This window comes from Episyrphus balteatus, chromosome 1, assembly GCF_945859705.1.
Source record: "Episyrphus balteatus chromosome 1, idEpiBalt1.1, whole genome shotgun sequence".
Classification (NCBI taxonomy): domain Eukaryota; kingdom Metazoa; phylum Arthropoda; class Insecta; order Diptera; family Syrphidae; genus Episyrphus; species Episyrphus balteatus.
In genome coordinates this window covers 34,183,717-34,202,507 of record NC_079134.1, presented here as the reverse complement: position 1 = coordinate 34,202,507, position 18,791 = coordinate 34,183,717, and the positions used below count along the sequence as shown (strand labels likewise).

The 18,791-nt window shown below is 31.7% G+C and overlaps 2 protein-coding genes across 2 annotated transcripts; one reads left to right on the top strand and one right to left on the bottom strand.

Moving 5' to 3' along the window:
* Nucleotides 1-2,564: 2,564 nt before the first annotated feature.
* LOC129913926 (malate dehydrogenase, cytoplasmic) lies at nt 2,565-7,514 on the top strand. Its single transcript, XM_055992922.1, has 2 exons — nt 2,565-2,737; nt 6,251-7,514. Exons 1-2 carry the CDS (start codon nt 2,735-2,737, stop codon nt 7,247-7,249), a joined length of 1,002 nt encoding a protein of 333 aa, XP_055848897.1. The 5' UTR covers nt 2,565-2,734; the 3' UTR covers nt 7,250-7,514.
* A 2,271-nt stretch (nt 7,515-9,785) lies between these two features.
* On the bottom strand, nt 9,786-17,796 carry LOC129913942 (ubiquitin thioesterase otubain-like). Its single transcript, XM_055992946.1, has 3 exons — nt 17,531-17,796; nt 17,154-17,453; nt 9,786-10,249 (listed from the first exon to the last, which is right to left on the bottom strand). The coding sequence occupies exons 1-3, from the start codon at nt 17,606-17,608 to the stop codon at nt 9,833-9,835; spliced, it is 795 nt and encodes a 264-aa protein (XP_055848921.1). The 5' UTR covers nt 17,609-17,796; the 3' UTR covers nt 9,786-9,832.
* Nucleotides 17,797-18,791: the final 995 nt, after the last annotated feature.

The following is an 18,791-nucleotide window of genomic DNA, read 5'->3' as shown; positions in this document are numbered from 1 at the left end:
TATACCATCTTTGGATTGACCATCCAGAAATCCTGATTTAAATTCAACAGAGCGTTTATGTGTAGGAAATACTGAAGAAAAACTTTCGCTACCGAAATCCACCTCCAAGCAGTCTTGATCAACTGAAAAGTAGAGTAATAGAAGATTCGGAGAATATTTTACAACAACGCCTTTAAAAATCAATTCGTGGAATGGACAGACGATTCAAATTTGCCATATTTTTTAAAGGACGCAATACCATGTGTTGAATAAAACAATTGGAAGAAACTAATATTTGTTTCTAATTTTTTTCTTTTAAATTCTTAAATCAAAAAAAGAAGATAGTACAGGTAAAAAGGCATTTTAAAAATAAAAAATTGCTTTTTCTATCCCAAACTCAACCTTTTCACCAAATTTCTTTGAGAACGCCCATCATTTTTGTTTTCATTCAAAAAGTTTCTAATTTTAAAAGTAACGTCATTTCTGAATTATTGAAATTCATCCACTAATATTATACTCTAGTATTACACACTTTTTCAAATATACCCATATTTTCTCTACCTCTAAAAAAAGCACCCTTTCATATGAACAAAATTTAAAGATTTCTTTTATTCGTAATTTCCATGCGAAAGAGAACATACATATTTAATGAAGGGTAACGTAAGGGTACCTTTAATCGCATTGATTTTATCGGACTTATCGCGGATTTTTCCTATATCCAAAAAAAAAAAAAACACCCTTTCACATAAAATATATACACTGAAATGAAACATTTTTACCAATTTTCATTTGTGTAACAATTTTTTCCTAGTTCTTGTGGTACTAATTCCGAATTTCATCATTTCTTAAAAATAAACACCCTTCCACTAAAGATAATTTTGTACACTTTATAGATTCTTAATTCTTATACCAACCAAAACTTTTTCACCAAGTTTTATAAATTAATAAAATTTAAGTCAGTAAATTTTTAAAAACTTATTGAATCCTTTGTCCTTGCTTTATTTAAAACCTTCATCCCGAATTTCATCAGTTTAGCATATTTTTCACATGAGTTTCCGTTATATTTTACCTGTTGAGATAAAAAAACAAACACCCTTGTTTTTAATCGGCAATAACTTTTCTTAGAGCAATCGTATTGACTTTATTTTTATGTCATTAGATTCAGCATCAAAAAATACCTTTTTAAAGGCTTTGCCACACCGGAGGATACATGCGGTAGCGGTATGGGTAATTGTATGAAACAAATTCCACATCTGAACGTACATTTGAAGCTACCGTATATACATACATACGGTACATACATAAAGGCTTGGCCACACCGGAGGGTATGCGGTAGCGGTACGGGTAGAGGTAACGGTACTTGTATGAAAAAAATTCCAAACTGACATATCAACGTTCAGATGTGGAATTTTTTTCATACAAATATCGTTACCGCTACCCGTACCTCTACCGCATACCCTCCGGTGTGGCCAAGCCTTAAGGGTACATGCGGTAGCGGTACGGGTACTTGTATGAAAAAAATTCCACATCTGAACGTTGATGTGACAGTTTGGAATATTTTTCATACAAGTACCCGTACCGCTACAGCATGTACCCTTCGGTGTGGCCAAGCCTTTAAACATGTGTCATACGATGATATTTCACAAACAATTTTTTTCACTATATTTTTGAGCTTCACCCCCTCCCTCTTGTCCGCGAAAAAAAACACCCTTCAACCCAACTTTTTGTATAGACTTTTTTATCTGTATTTTTGCGAAGTGTAACAATTTTTTTTTTTATTTGTTGATTTTATGTACTATTTTACCTGTACTAAGAGTGTGTGTTCAATGTACATAACACAACACACAAGTACCTACACACGATTGAAGTTATACAATTATTATGAGCACTAAAGATTGTGCTACTTGCTAATCCCTTTGACATTTCTTTTCAAAAAGTAAATTTTCATACCCCAAAAAACTATCTTAATATCCGTTTTCAGAGCTTGAGTTGTTAAATTTTGTTTATTTTCTTTTTTTTTTTGCTTGTTTAGCATTTTTTCGACTAGGTATTAAATAAACAAACATACAAATATACGAACTAAAATTTTAAACAGGGGTTTAATTACAAAAGTAAAAATAATAAAACTCAAACTAAAAACAAATGTAATTTTGAGCAGGAGTGTATTTGCGAACATTTTCTCGAAAAAAAGTACGTATACGCCACCGAGAACATAAGTATTTTCTAGTTATTGTTAGCTGCGTTCCTTTGAGAACATTTTTATCTACTGCTTAGTATTAAAAACTACTTTTGCTCTTATGTTAAAAAGTAGTTCAAAGCAGCTTTAAGTACGAAGCAGTAGATAAACATTCCCAAAGGAAAGCAGCTAATAAACTTACTTTATATTTCGTGAAAAATAAAAAATGCATTGAAAAGCTATGAATACGAAATTTAGCTAATGTAGGCGCGGTGTCAGCTTTAGCAAAAGCTCACAATATAACAGTGCTTCTCAAAGTGATTCACTTAAATGAAAGCTCCTTCCCAAAGAAATCCAATCAGAAAGTTCGCTTTAATTTCTCTATGGTATTTTGTAAAAGTTTTTATCACTTTTTCAGTTCCATTTTGTAAGCTCGAACGTGAAGAGTGGTGGCGTGTTCAGTTGCAACATTTTGTCACAAAAATAATCACTTACAAAGCAGTATTTTAATTTTTGCATTTATCACAAATTGAAGATTGTATTTTTTTTTGTTAAAAATAAATAAAAAAAAAAAACAAAATGGTAAGTATTTTCATTTCTTTTAAATTTTGTTATTAAATTTATAATAAATTTTAAAGTCCTTCCATAACTTTCATTTGACCTTTCGTATTGAATAAAAAAATATTATAAAAAATAAAAATCAAAACTGGAACATTTGTTTTGACACGACAATGATTTAACTGAAAAGCTTTTTTATCGTAAATTAGTTTATTTTCCTTTTTGGTCAGATTTTATATGCATATTCTTTTTGTTTCACCGGCAAATAGGAAAGATGTGGGGTGATTATGGAAACAAAAAATCACTGTTATGAATTGCGTAACATCTTATCTGGATTATAAAATAATTGAAATAAAATAATAAATAGGTAGTTACTGATTAAAATTAGGTGACGTTTTTACATGCCTACTTAACGCAATTAAATGTAGTCACCATTTTTGTTTTTTTATTCCCTTACTTAGAACAAGAGTAGGGAATACTACTTGATGCCGAGATCCGGTACTAAGTAGTGGTCGTTTGTGAGACTTTGTTTTTTTTCCGCTGGAGGAGTGACGTATTTTGGCATCTAGCCAATTGCGATGAATATTTTGTTCAGATTTAATACTTAGATTTAAGAAGAGGGGAAACCGGTGGGTGAGAGGATGCGGGTGAGGTGGGAAGATTTGTGTGCATTTCTATAAAAATGCAATGAAATTAATGCCCGGGTTTTGCTTTAATATTAACCATTTTGTCTTTTTTGAATTTCGTCTAATTATAATAATACATAAATATTTGATATACCTATTTACTGAAGGCAACAAATTATTACTTTTAATGGTTCTATTCTTAGTTGGGCAAACAAAAACAATGAAATTGATAAGGGAATTTAAAAAAATTAACAATACACCATCTAACCTGCCTACAAATACAATAGAGCTGATGGTTGCAATTCGCAATCAACTATGGGGGAAAGTTCATTGTTTTTTGTTTGTTTGTGTGGTCTTAGTCTTATTAACTATGTAGATATTTGTTTTAATTGACTAGCGGACCTGTGGTAGCGTTTCTTTGACTGTATTTTTGTTTCTTTAACTAGAATATCAGATCTTCGATCTGTGAAGCGATAAATTAAAATGCGCTCCTATGCCAAATTTAACTAACCAATTTAAAAAAAAATTAAATGTTAAGTTCACATTAAGGCTTGACCACAGCGGAAAGTTAAGCGGAAGCGGTACGGGTAATTTTTTGAAAAACATTCAGGTATGGAACACCACACAGTTACCCGTACCGCTACCGCATACCTTTCCGGTTTGGTCAAGTCTTTATGAAGAAGTTTTGGAATTCCATTTTATTTTTTCGCACTTCAACACTTGGATACGCAGTAATAGCGCATTCAAATTTATCACTTCACTGATCAAGAATCGATCATCAGATCAGTCAAGAATAGCAATTTTGTTTGGCCGTACAAATTGTTATTGTCATTATATTGAATGCATAATTTGGTTATTAAAAAAAATATTTTTAATATTTTACACTAAGAACCATTGAAGACACAAGCTGAACTTAACTTTATATTTTCAATTGGTGATTTTCTTTTTCTTCCCCTCAAAGTTGATAGTTTCAACTTTAGATTTTCAATTCTAGTTGCGAAGCAAAATTGGGATTTTGTATCAAAATGTCTTGTTTTTTTTTTTTAATTTTAGTTTAATGCTGTGGGCTCTAATATTAATTTTAGTGGCAAAATTATAATCCTAAGTGAAGATCATGTTTGATGTTGAAAGTCATATTTTGATTTTCTTATCACATGTGAAAATTAGGCCCTCATTCCGAGTGTCGTTCAACTTTCGATGCCATAAAAGTCGATCGAATCGATAAATATCTGTTTTGGTATTGTGTAGTGTATCTCTTTCCACAGAAGTCGTCTATCGATAGAAATTCACAATACCAAAAGTCATTTTCGATGATCGACTATGGACAAAAGTCGTTTATTGGTAGACAACCACTCGCAATAAGGGCCTTAGATTTCATTATTTTGAAATTCTATTATTGAAACGTTTTTTTCAAGGCTTCAATTTTTGAAATATTTGCAAAACCAAAAAAAAAAGATACCTACCACAGAAGATACCAAAAATTCTAAGAAACATCTTAAAATTTATTATTTTAAAATATTTTAGAAATATTAAATCACAAGACAGACCTAGAGCCAACTTAGAATCATAATTTTGATTAAAAAAGGTCACGGAAATGGAATAAATTATAATTTTACTGCTACAATCATGGCTCATTTTTAGAATTGCGAACATTATTCCATCGCTCCAAAACTTTTTTAAAAGAATCGCTTTTAATTTTTTTTTTATGCAACATTCTAAGATATCTTGCGTGAAGGTCCCTGCTAAACTTTGATGACCGAAAAAATAACAACTTCTTTTTAGCTTTTCTTAATACCCTGTGTTTCACCATAAAAGTCGTTATATATGTAATTCTTCTGGTTTATTTGATTCTTTCGGTATTCAGATTTCAGAACTTTATCGGAGTTCGAAATACATATCAAGCTAAATTGTTTCATCCTAGTTTTCAGTGCAGTTTTTCCTTTTTTCCATTGATATGTCCTAACATTCAAACAGTTTTTCATACAACTGAGTAGTTTCTTTTATTTTTTATTTTATTTGCAAGACAAAAACAAAACAAATACTTGTGCAGTTTGTTTTTGCATTAAAATTTAAAAATGATTATTTACTGAGTAGTAGAAAAACACGTCTTATAATTATAAACTTTCAAAGATAATTAAGTAAAAATTCTACCAAAAACATAACTTTTTTGAACACAAAGCTAAGTTTTTTGATTCCATGGCTGCAGTTGGTATCGAAATAACAGAGTAAAAGTACAAAATTTATTTATCAAAAACTATAAACTATTTATAAATTTTTTTCCAATAATTTATTTTCTGTTTGATCCATTATTTTTGGGACAACATGTATAATATGTAAACTTACTAGAAATCACAAACTTTTCGTTTCACATCATAAAATTACTAATAAAACCATTTCAAAATAAAGAGGAAATATTTAGGTGTTAATTAGAAACCAGTTAATTTTCTTAGAACTTTGATTACTTATTCAAACTACTTAGATAAATGAGGTTGTTAATTGATAAACAAGTTCGAATTGAAAGTTCACTACATAACATATCCTATTTTAAGCTTAAGTTTAAACAAAGAATCAAAACAATAGAACCTTTGTTTGTATTCCTCATCCCCTGAAATAAAATGGAACAGTTGTTGCTTAAATTGTACGAAATTATGTAATCGTGCTATCGTACTTCAGTAATGGTTAGTATGATGAACTGTCAGGCTAGCTAGAAGTTCTGGATTCAAATCCAGCATCCACCACCTAGATTTCATACTGCCTCTCGCAAGGGATAGTAAAATCCTCCAATAATTTATCATTGTCATGAATAAGTTCATCCCAACTGTAGATCCCCTCCATTCCTATTTTAAAATGCTTATGAATTTTTTACTTAAATCAACCAAACAATTATATATATTTTTTTAAATTTTTATAGAGTGAACCAATTCGTGTTGTTGTAACTGGCGCTGCTGGTCAAATCGCCTACTCCCTATTGTACATGGTTGCCCGTGGTGAAGTCTTTGGCAGGGATCAGCCTCTTATTTTGCATTTATTAGACATTCCACCAATGGCTGGCGTCTTGGAAGGTGTTGTCATGGAATTAGCTGATTGTGCTCTTCCCCTGGTCCGTGAAGTTGTTCCCACAACAGATCCAGCTGTCGCTTTCAAGGATGTCTCAGCTGCATTCTTGGTTGGTTCAATGCCCCGCAAAGAAGGTATGGAACGCAAGGATCTTCTCTCCGCCAATGTAAAAATCTTCAAAGTCCAAGGACAAGCTTTGGATAAGTTTGCACGTAAAGATATTAAGGTCTTGGTTGTTGGTAACCCAGCTAACACCAATGCCCTCGTTTGCTCCCACTATGCCCCATCAATTCCAAAGGAGAACTTCAGTGCAATGACACGTTTGGATCAAAATCGTGGAACAGCACAAATTGCAGCTAAGCTTTCGTTGCCAATCAGTGCCGTGAGCAACGTCATTATCTGGGGTAACCACTCAGCCACACAATTCCCCGATGCCAGAAGTGCTAAGGCAATCATTAACGGTACAGAAAAAGCTGTCTGGGATGCTATTGGTGATACATCTTTCTTGGAGGGACCATTTGTCGAGATTGTGCAAAAGAGAGGTGCTGCAGTCATTGCCGCACGTAAAATGTCTTCAGCAATGTCTGCCGCTAAGGCTGCTTGCGATCACATGCACGATTGGTGGAATGGAACTAAGCCCGGTCAATTTGTATCGATGGGAGTGATTTCCGATGGAAGCTATGGTGCCCCCAAGGATGTTGTCTTCTCATTCCCAGTCGAAATTAAGAACAAGCAATGGAGCATTGTTCAAGGATTAACCCTTGATGATTTCGCCAAGTCAAAATTGGCCATTACTAGCAAGGAATTGTTGGAAGAGAAAACAGAAGCTATGGCTGTATGCAATGCAGAATGACTGCATGGCGAAGCAAAATTGTAGTAAAGAATAGTTTTGTTTCCTCTTTTATTTCTTTCGATTTTGTATTTTGTTGGAAAACTTTGTCGAGCTATTTTATTTCGAAAGAAATATAAATTAAGTTAATTTTTTGTTTAACGGTAAAGTTGCATTCAAAATTAATGCGGATATTAGTTATTAATAAATTTGTTTTTCTTATAGTTGAAAAGAGGAATGATTGTTAAAATTATTATTGTAAATAAATTGAAATGCATTTTATAGAGTATTGTATTTCTTTTTTATTTTTTTAAATTGGGCAGCTAAGGTTCTCTACATTGGGCAGCTAACTTCTCATGCAACAAATGCATGAGAAGTTCTAGTAGTAAATGTACTAGATCATCTACTCATGAGTAAACTAAAACCTCAAATGGAACGGGGCTAACATAAACGGTCTATCTCGCACAGAAATTTTATTTATTTCTCCTTTTCTTTTAAACGACTGAAGTAATGTTGTTTTTGTATAAAAATGTACAGCCCTATTCTATTTATTTACGTGAATTTTACATCCGGTTTACTTGCACTCTACATTCGCGCTATCATAATCCTAATTGACGTGGGTATTTGAAAAAAATATTTGTTTTGTTTCTAGTTTTGTGGCATCAAAAAATAAAAACATTCCAAAACATACCGGCTATACATAAACCTTTATAAAAATGCATTTTGCCTAATTTTAACGATATTGAAATTACTGCTTCAGACAAAAAGAACAAATTCGTTTTTTATGCGAATCTGAATTTTATAGAATGAATGCATTCACGCAAATAACAATGCCGCGCAGTATTACCGCCCAAGAAAATAAACCTTACTAACGCCCATCGCTAAGTTTTTCTGCATTCCTTAGCTTTTTGAAAGAAGAATAGTCTATGGCAAAATACTTTTTCACTGTAAGCTAATTTTCTACCCCAACCAACACGTTTTCTTAGGAGTAAATTAACTGCCACAAACTTAGATTATTTACGGTACGAAAACTGACGATGTTGCAACTTACCTGAGCAAAGCCTTCTTTTATTACAGTGATCGAATCCTATTTAAATGAAGGTCAATACAACGTCCTTTTGAGAGGTTTTAAAATCTTGTTCAATCTTTCCTACATCTGGTGTTCCGCAAGGTAGCCACCTCTGCCGTCTTAATTTAAATTTAACAATCCATGATATTGACTGTGTGATAGAACATTTTTCAATCTCCATGTATTTATGCTGACATTAAAAAGAATATATAGATTTATGTTCTCTCCACGATTTCCACCTTCTTCATCTCGACCTAGATAGATTTTCCACCAGGTGTAAAAAAAAACTTCCTTGAGCTTAAGGTGAGTGTCAACCAATAACGTATTCACGTTGACGCTCCCCTTTCCCACTTTTCCCTCGTACCTACTTTATTAATTACGATCCGATCAGTAGATCCATTACGTGACCTTGGAGTCATATGTGATCACTGGTCAGGAACTGAACTTCAGATCACTCATCACTTGTATAAATAGAGCCAACTCCGCACCCGGTTGTGTTAAACGTTGCGAATTTTCCGACTCCTGTGTCACAAAAACCTTTTCCTCACATCTGTCAGACCTCTTCTAATATTTTAGCTTCTTTTCGCATACAAGTCGTTCAACGTAGATTTCTTCCATTTGCACTTAGTGGTCTTTCTTGGCCTGATAGTTTTAACCGACCAAAAAATCTTCTCGATGAATAGCAGAATGGGGCTGTAAATGTCATTTGATAAAAAACTTTAAAACACAAGATGTATTTAGAAAAAATAAAACTGTTCAACCCAGCTCACATACTCTCTCAGTAACAATTCCGCCGTGAATGTGTAATACAAAAAGACGTTTTGGGAAACTGGCTCTAAGGCGCATTTTTTTTTTTAAACTACAATAAAAAAAAAATAATGTTAAGAAATCAGGAAACTAAATTACTTTTTTACAACTCTATTTGGATATCTACACCAATGGTGGAATTTCTAGGTCTAATTCCACACTGATATGGACCTATCAGACGTTAATATATTACGGCAGAGAAGATCTTATAGGCGATGTTAAGGCAACTGATTTCTCTGTAAGTGACGCAGTTCAGAAGGTGTCTTAAGGATCGGGTGCTGAGACTACATTCTACGGGAAACTTTCTTCCGACCATATTCGGCAGTCAACTTCAACACTGAATAGAATAGAATTTACTTTCGGAACGAAATACAGAATAGAACCCCTGATTCTTCTCTGCAGTGCCGCTTGCCAGCATTCATCATCAACCCAAGGGCTTCGTTGTGGTAGTTAAGTGAACTCCAGCATTGTTTTGTTTGTATGGTAGAATAGTCAGTAGCCGGTTAGAAAGTACCCCTTAATAATTTTTTAACATCTCGTAAATATTAATTATTCTTATTTTACGGACAATTATCATGATTTCGAGTTAGAGCACAACTCTCCTACTTTACTACTTTCCGATTTGACCCCAGACAAATGTCCATTCCAAACTGGTTTAACTATTTTTATATAAAATAAAAGATATAATATAAAACTTATTTTGATTTAATAATAATATTATTTTTAATTATTCAATTTCTTGGGTATAAAATATCATAATGCCCCGGTCTATACAACAAGAACACTTTTGGATCAGTTCCTTCTGGGAAATCATGTGCCTTCACTTTCCCACCCTCACCACGATCCATATATTCCACTCGTACTCCAACATTTAAGGCAGTGCATAAAGCAATAATGTGTATATGGTCGGATTCTTTGTACATCGGCTCGACCTCCTGATGACGGAATTCCTCAATTGTGAAATTGCCCTCGATAAAATTCTGATAAAAGTCCGCTTCTTCTTGCAACTTCCCTGAGGTAATTAAACGCAAGTAAACAACGACATAGTCAGAGTATCCTTGCTCATTGAACACGTTATGTAGTTCACTTTTGATATCGACATCTTTTGCTGTATCAGTTGGATCAACACGCTTAATCACTTCCATAAACTACATGTAAATTTATTAATTTTTAAATGATCCCAAGAGAATTACTGGAGTGCCGTAAGATGCATACCTCGAAATCAAGGGAAAGTCAATGAATATTTATATACACTTTGCAATTGTGTTTTTAATAATTTATAGAAAAATTAAAAAAAGAATTTTGTCCGCTCTTAATTTTTAATATTTTTTTATTATTATTTTTCGGATTTTTTCTTTATTTCGTATATTAGTTTAAAGTTACATTTTTAAAAGGAGTACTGTTACAAACTTGATCTTGGGTCTCAAAGAACTGCAGATTTAATGATGAGGGGACAAAAAGGGACATCAGCTTTTGGGTATTGTAAATGCGGGCCTTAAGACTGAACTATAACACTAGTTTACAAAACTATACTTATTTTGTTGTTGCGAAAACTAAATTATACTCTTCAAAATGTTTTCAGTGTTTTGAACTCGAATCCAAAATATTACCGTTAGAAAATTAAAAAAAAAAATGTTTTACTACTTTCGAGGTCATGAAGAAAATTGTTTGAACACAAATCGTTTCGATTTCTAAAAGAACTGTTTTCCATAACGAAGAAAAAAATAACAAAAATAATAAAAAATTATTAAAATTATTTTTATTTTAAGTGGAGTGATTGAATATAATCCAATATAAGTTCAAGTGACCTCAACTCCAAAAATTTATAAAGCGTTTCGCCCAGGTACGACAGTGGGCTCATCAGTTAGATCTGTCGTACCCTTACTAAGACGCCTTATTTTGGTCGATGTTTACCGACACTATATAAAACTCACAGCATGAATATACTGTGAATTATAATACTCTAAGGGAATTTGTTTAAATTCAGACACTTAGAAAATGTATGCCCGTGGTCAGGCTTATATAATAACGAAGAAAAAAATAACAAAAATAATAAAAAATTATTAAAATTATTTTTATTTTAAGTGGAGTGATTGAATATAATCCAATATAAGTTCAAGTGACCTCAACTGTGAGTTTTATATAGTGTCGGTAAACATCGACCAAAATAAGGCGTCTTAGTAAGGGTACGACAGATCTAACTGATGAGCCCACTGTCGTACCTGGGCGAAACGCTTTATAAATTTTTGGAGTTGAGGTCACTTGAACTTATATTGGATTATATTCAATCACTCCACTTAAAATAAAAATAATTTTAATAATTTTTTATTATTTTTGTTATTTTTTTCTTCGTTATTATATAAGCCTGACCACGGGCATACATTTTCTAAGTGTCTGAATTTAAACAAATTCCCTTAGAGTATTATAATTCACAGTATATTCATGCTGTGAGTTTTATATAGTGTCGGTAAACATCGACCAAAATAAGGCGTCTTAGTAAGGGTACGACAGGTCTAAAGGCCCCAGCCCATAGAATCCGTTGCGTCCGTTCCGTCAATCCATCCGTTGAAGTTGAAGTTTGGGACAGAAAGGGGTGACCCATAGAATACGTCGTACGACGGATTGCTTTTTGACAGCTCACTTCAAATTCCGAGGTGTGTTCGATATTTTATCGCTGAATGTGCACTAAGGAAGTTCTGATGCAAGAAATTTTTAACTATTATTGTTGTTCTTTTTTTTAATAAAATAAAATGCGCGACTAGATTTCATGTAGGTACTTGCTCTTCAGTTAAAAACAATTTTTAATAACAGATTATCATTTGTAGATATGACTTTGACATAGTAAAATTGAACTCTACAACAGAATTTGAGTATTTAATTGATATAATTTATAAGATACATCATTAAATGTTACTTTTATTACAATTAATTCACTAATGAATACTGAAATTTCACAACTCATAAAATCGGAGAAGAAAAGAACGCAGTTCATTTAGTTCTGAAATTCCCCGGTGTGCACTCTCAAACAGAAAAATGAACAGATCTATTGTTGACAACCAATGTCAAACCATACGACGGATGAAAAAGTAGAAAGTTGGGCAACTTCTTCCGTCGAAACCGTCCGTCTCCGTCCGATCCGTCGCTTATGGGTCGCTTCCCATAAGAACGTGTGTATTTTATCGAGCTGTCAGTCAAAAACTTCGACGGAACGGACGCAACGAATTCTATGGGCTGGGGCCTTAACTGATGAGCCCACTGTCGTACCTGGGCGAAACGCTTTATAAATTTTTGGAGTTGAGGTCACTTGAACTTATATTGGATTATATTCAATCACTCCACTTAAAATAAAAATAATTTTAATAATTTTTTATTATTTTTGTTATTTTTTTCTTCGTTATTATATAAGCCTGACCACGGGCATACATTTTCTAAGTGTCTGAATTTAAACAAATTCCCTTAGAGTATTATAATTCACAGTATATTCATGCTGTGAGTTTTATATAGTGTCGGTAAACATCGACCAAAATAAGGCGTCTTAGTAAGGGTACGACAGGTCTAACTGATGAGCCCACTGTCGTACCTGGGCGAAACGCTTTATAAATTTTTGGAGTTGAGGTCACTTGAACTTATATTGGAGAACTGTTTTCCTTCTTTCAAATTCTTTGAAACAGTTTTTTAATAAGAAAAAGCTAATAAAAAAAAGTTGTTACTATTGCAGAATGTTGTTTTTATAAATAAAATTGATTAATATCCAAGAATTCATCAAGAACTAGATACCTTTTGCGTTTTAAAAGTTTTTGGCGTTTTGGTTCTATTTAAACAAGCTGTAGACTTAGAAGACAAGTGAATACAAAAACCAAAATTTCAAGACAAGTTCAGAGTATGAACTAAATACAATGGAAATTTCATGTTTCTATCTCATGCAAAACATAGTGAAATCATAGCTTTAAATAGGGTTTTATTTTGCTTTTTTTAGTGTTTTTGGCGTTTTAGTTGTTTTTTTTTAAACAAGTTATATGAATAACAAAACGAAATTTTCAGGATTTATAGTTAAAGAGCTACGTATACTGAGAATTTCTTGTTTCTATCTTAACATGTGGTAAACCAAGAAGATATGCAAATAACACAACTATTATTCTTAGAACTAATAGTTCAGGATTAGAACTAAATACAATATTTCTATCTTTAGTCAAAATATGAGAAATCATAGCATAAAATGGTTTTTTTTTTTTCAAAAACTCAACTTTAGCTAAAAACTTTTGCATGAGGAGTACAATTTTTAATTTAAAGTTTATTTTCGTTAATTTAAAGTTTATTTTATAAAATAATATGAAAATTTAATATTTGGTCAGTAGATAAATCAGCCACGTACACAGAATAATCGAAGTTTTGGAATCAGTCAAAAACCACAAAAATTCAGTAAAAATACCAAATTTTCAAAAATTGTTTTTAACTCAGGGATAAATAATAGACGATTTTTTAGTATTTTTTCAAAGTATAAGCTTTAAAATGTCTTTTAAAAAAAAAGATATGTATCTCAAATAGAAAACTTTTCAGAAGCAAAAAATTGACTTTTTGATGTAAATGGCATCTTTAGCAGAGACACATCTTCTAAGTTGAAAAAAAAAAAAATTATTTTCGGTGTCGAAGTTACAGGGGTTGAAAAATTTTATAACTTTGAAGAACAGGATTAATCCAAGATTTGAGGCTATGGATTATGTCTTAACTAAGACGTTAACGGCTTTTAATTTCAGAAAACGTTGAATGGGTTATAAGAGCAAATCAAAATGCGGAGTGCTATTTAATGAGAGGGTGGAAATTTAAGATAGGGGTGCAAAAGCACCTTTTTTGTTTTTTTTTTCAATATATGTCGTAAACAAAGCATAATTTTGATATATGTATTGATTTTAAAACTTGTTTCAGAAAATTAAATTTAATATCTGAAAAATGTTTTATTTTTAAATTGAAAAAAAAAAAAAAATCCATACCAAAATAGTCCAAACAAACATGAAAAAAAGTCAAGAAAAAAGGTTTTTTGAGTTTTTTTAACGGTATCTTTTTTTCGGCCTGAGATAGTCATAATTCATAAATATGCATTGTTCTAAATAAAAAAAGTTTTTTCATTAAAAATGAACCGAAGAATGATCATTCGAACCTATCTTTATTTTCCAATTTTTTGTTTTACTAAAGTAAAAAAGAAACCACAATAAAATTCTTTGTTTTTACTATTTTCGTATGTGATCTAGCCTATGTATAAAATTTTTTTGTTTTGATTACCTCCTCAAATTATACCAAAAGTTAATGTATTCTTATCATTAAAACTTTTGTTTTAAATAAATTATATGTTTGGGCGAGTTCATAAATGCAGGACTGCAGGGGCATTCCATGAAAAATGGTATTTTTTTATAATTAGGAAAAAAAGTAATAGGTGAGATTTATTGCAATAAAAAACTTCTTTAAAGGAAAGATAACTTTGTCAAGAGTTAATAAAGGCTTGCGAACTTAACTCCCAAATTGACACAGCCAAACTTTTCATCAAGTTTTAAGTAAAAATAAATGCTTAAAATTGGTTGATTTAATGTCGTTTACCTTACGCAACATATGTATCTAATTATAGTAACTATATTTGTTAAACTGAGACTTGTGGACGCGTCATTATATACATATAAGGGACGATATTAAATTATTTATAAATGTCCAAATCGACTTAAAAAGTGTTACGGCACTTAAAATCTATTTAAAACACCAAAAAGACATTCAAAAAATTCATCTACGTTACAATGGAAAGCCCCTGCAGCAGTGCTACAAAAAAGAATTGATAACACTGGTTTACAAAACAAAAATATACTTTTCTGAAGGTTTTCAGTGTGTTGAACTCGAATCCGAAGTCAGAAACAACTAATCAGATATCTTTAAATTAAGTAAGTAGGTTTTTCTTCATATATCATAAAGGAGATAATGACGATATAAAATTTATAAAAATACCAAACAACTGAGGATATCTCGGGCAGTAAAAAAGATATCGGAAAGATTTAAACAGTAGGGTGGAGTGAAACTGCACTTTTTTTTCTTTTTTTTTTTTTTCTTCTTCTACATACCAGTGACGGGTGCCATTAGTCATCAAAAAAGAGCATACCAAATCTCAGCCCGATCAAAATATATCTTGAGGGTTCACAACGCCCTTTAAAATTTACATGCTTGTTGGAAGTTATGTACTGGGAGCAATTTTCAAAAGAGATGGAGCAATGTGCCAAAAAGTTAGAGCGTGTAGGTTCGGTCGAGGAGGGTCTATTCCCCTTCGTTTAGCGGGGAGGGGCAATTTAAAAAAGAAATTATTTAATTTGAAACAAAAATATATTAAAAATCAACGGTTATACTTACAATAACGTGCTTTACCTTTTTGTAAAGCCAAAAATGTTTAATATGGCCATTTTCTGGCACAGTTTTTTAAAAATTAATTTTCGAAATCAAAATTTTGAAAAAAAAAAATTTCAAACTAATTTTTTTTCAAAATTTTATGTAAATAAGTACCTACTACTTAAGTTTTTAAAATTCGATGCTATTATTTGTTTTTAAAGAAAAATAGAAAACCGCATCCAAAAACATCTTGTCATTTTCGAGAAATTAACAAAAAACCAAAACTATTTTTGTCTAAGAAATTTCTTTATTTTTTGTTTTTACGTGGCTGGATCACGGGGGTTGGCAGTGCTCGCCGCCCATGGATTCTTGCAGTAAGGGCCTTAAGTCCATAAAATCGCAATTTTTTAATGAAAATTGAACAATAAATAATAATGTACATGTTCTTCGAATAAAAAAAAAAAACTGAGTAAAACAGTAAAAACTCAAAAAACTCCATAAATTAACCTCTATGGTGTTTTCATTTTTTTCAAGTGACTTGTGAACCCTCTAAAACTTCTTTGATCGATCTGAAACTTTTTTGCCGTTATTTAAGTTCCAAATGGCACCCATCCTGGCTATGTAGAACAAAAAATAAGATAACTTTTTTTTTCACTCCACCCTATTAAACAGATTTAAAAAGGTGATAACTAGTTCTTATACCGTTACTAAATATGCTCAAACAATTTTCCTTATATAAAAGAATAAGGTCCGAAGTACTGCATACTCTAACGGTAATATTTCAAAAACGGGATCAAACGGCTGATCAATTTTTTTTTTTTGACTTCGGATTCGAGCTCAGCACACCGAAAACCTTCAGAAAAGTATATTTTTGTTTCGGCAAGCAAAAAAAAAAATTTAATTTTGTTAACCAGTGTAATTCATATATTGTTATAATTACGATTGAAATTTTCTTAGAAACAAAGGCAAATATAATTCTAATAAGTTTGTATAAATTTTTCAACAGACATTCCCCTTGGCTGAATAAATGGAAGTTTTATTTTGCAGTGCTGCTGCAATCCTATGAACTCGCCCTTTATTTCATTCAAAATTAGGCTTTTAGGTGATATTTCGAACGGTAAGTTGTAAGAACGGAATAAGTCCAAAGCCGATTGAAATAAATTTTTTGTCTCATTCGACTCAAATCTACATAATCTTTATTTTATCTAAAGGTCAAACATCTGAAAACTGTAAAATATAGAAGCTATTCAGTTTTTTGCGTTTTCCCAATAACTTTGCAAAATGGACTTATTCCGTTCTAACAACTTACAATTCAATTATAATAACATAAAAATGACACTTTTCAAAAGTTCGAATGTGGGTAGGGTGGAAGCGAGACATTTTAAAAATAAATCATCATAGATTTAATTCTTTACAGTCCTTAAAAACATCCTCAGAGTTTGAGCAAAATCTAAAATGAAACAGCAATTCCGATTGGACGTTTTCATATGGAATTACCAAGCGGTACTAATTTTTCATTAAATTTTGGTTAAAAATTGCTGTAATCGAGTGACAAAAGTTTTCTTTGACCTTTTAGTAATGCAGCCCTATACTAGTTTTACAGATTCATTGACTTTCCCAAGATTCCTAGATTTTACAAATTTTATGCTTTACGGCACTCTACTATAAAATAAGAAGGTAGGAAGGAACACTTACAGTTTCGTGAAAATCTTCTAATGTAAAACTAGGAAATCCCAATTGAACCAATTTGTCCTTGGATTTCTGGGCGAGATCTTTAAATGCTAGATAATCTTCTTTGTTGGTAAGTAAGTACTCCAAATAGGCGTAGGCGAATGCACGAAAAAAGCAATTACCGTCGGGCCGGGTGCGGCGCATAAATTTGTACTTTTCGCCGAGATCTTCTATTTTCGATGTATAAATGGCATCGCCGTTGTATTCTTGATTTAATGTTGATACTATTTGTAAATCACTTACTAAAGGAATACTTTCTGAAATCTATCAAATGCATAATAGTTTTTTTTAATAAAAAAGAAAAACATTTTTTTTTGGAAAAAGAAAAAAAGTGGATTAACCTCTTTTTCAATTTGCCGCTGCTGCATCATTATGAGTTCATCTCTGTTAACTGTCTCGGGTGTTCCAGTCGAGTCCATGTTTTGTTTAATTGACGAGATTTATTTTATGTTATGTGTCGAGTATTTTTCAAAAAAAACAATGAACAATTTTCTGTATATTTTTTCTTTCAAAATCAAATTAGGTTTTTCTTAAAAATTTTCTTTCTCGAGAGCTAACAAATAAAATGACGTTCGAAGCAGTTTTTGTTTTTTTTTTTGTTCTCTTCTTGCAGTAAAGTACTATCATTCTCAAACTGTTTGTTTAGAAAAAGCGAAAGTTGTTTTTTTTTTGTAGAGGGATGTGTTAAGAAAGATGTGATTTAAATTTGATTTTTTTTTTCAGATTGGGGGGGTTTAAGTGAGCACACCTCAAAAATTAAAAAAAAGAAAATTTCAGATCAGCAATTTGGCTTGAAAAAGGGCAATTTTTTCGATTAAGGGCCAGTTTGTTTTCACTTGATTATCTTTTAATCAAGGAATTTTGTATGAAATAATCCTTGATTAAAAGATAATCGACTGTGAACAAACTAGGGCGGTACGCAATTCGAGATTAGTTTTAGCTCCCATACAAATATCGAAAAATTTTAGCCGAGATAAAATGCATCCCATACAAATTATCAATAACTTTAATGGGAATTTTATCTCGGCTAAAATTTAGCTCGATATGCGTACCAAGGCTTAAAATAAGGTCTCCTTAATAGCCTCCCGACAAACAATTTTGGTTCTATAAAGCTTTACAGATGCAGTTGTTGCTTCTGTAAAGCATTATAGAAGCAAAATTGTTAGTAGGGCTGTGCTTTCACTATGTCAAATCGAATGTCAAATCGTATAGGAAATCTTTGAAATTCGAAATGAAATATAGGGCTTTCCCTCTAATGTATTACTACACTTTTTTAGTTGAAAGTATATTTTACTTTACATAAAGAAAATATTACTACAGGTAAAATTTGTATTACTTTATTTTGTTTACTATATAATTTACTTGTAAAAATTACTTTACGGAGCCACGAAATGTTCAATACGTAAGATAAATTTTATTAAAAATCTAGAGTTTTTTTTACTTTAATTATCTTACAAGTCATTTGAAGTGAAAATTACTAGATACATTTTTCTCCGTTTAGGCATTACATTTTATAAAGCTTGCATTTGAGCTTGCTTCAGAATTTAATTGCTTATAGAAGTTCGAACTTGTTTACGACTTCTAATAAGTTAAAGAAAGTTG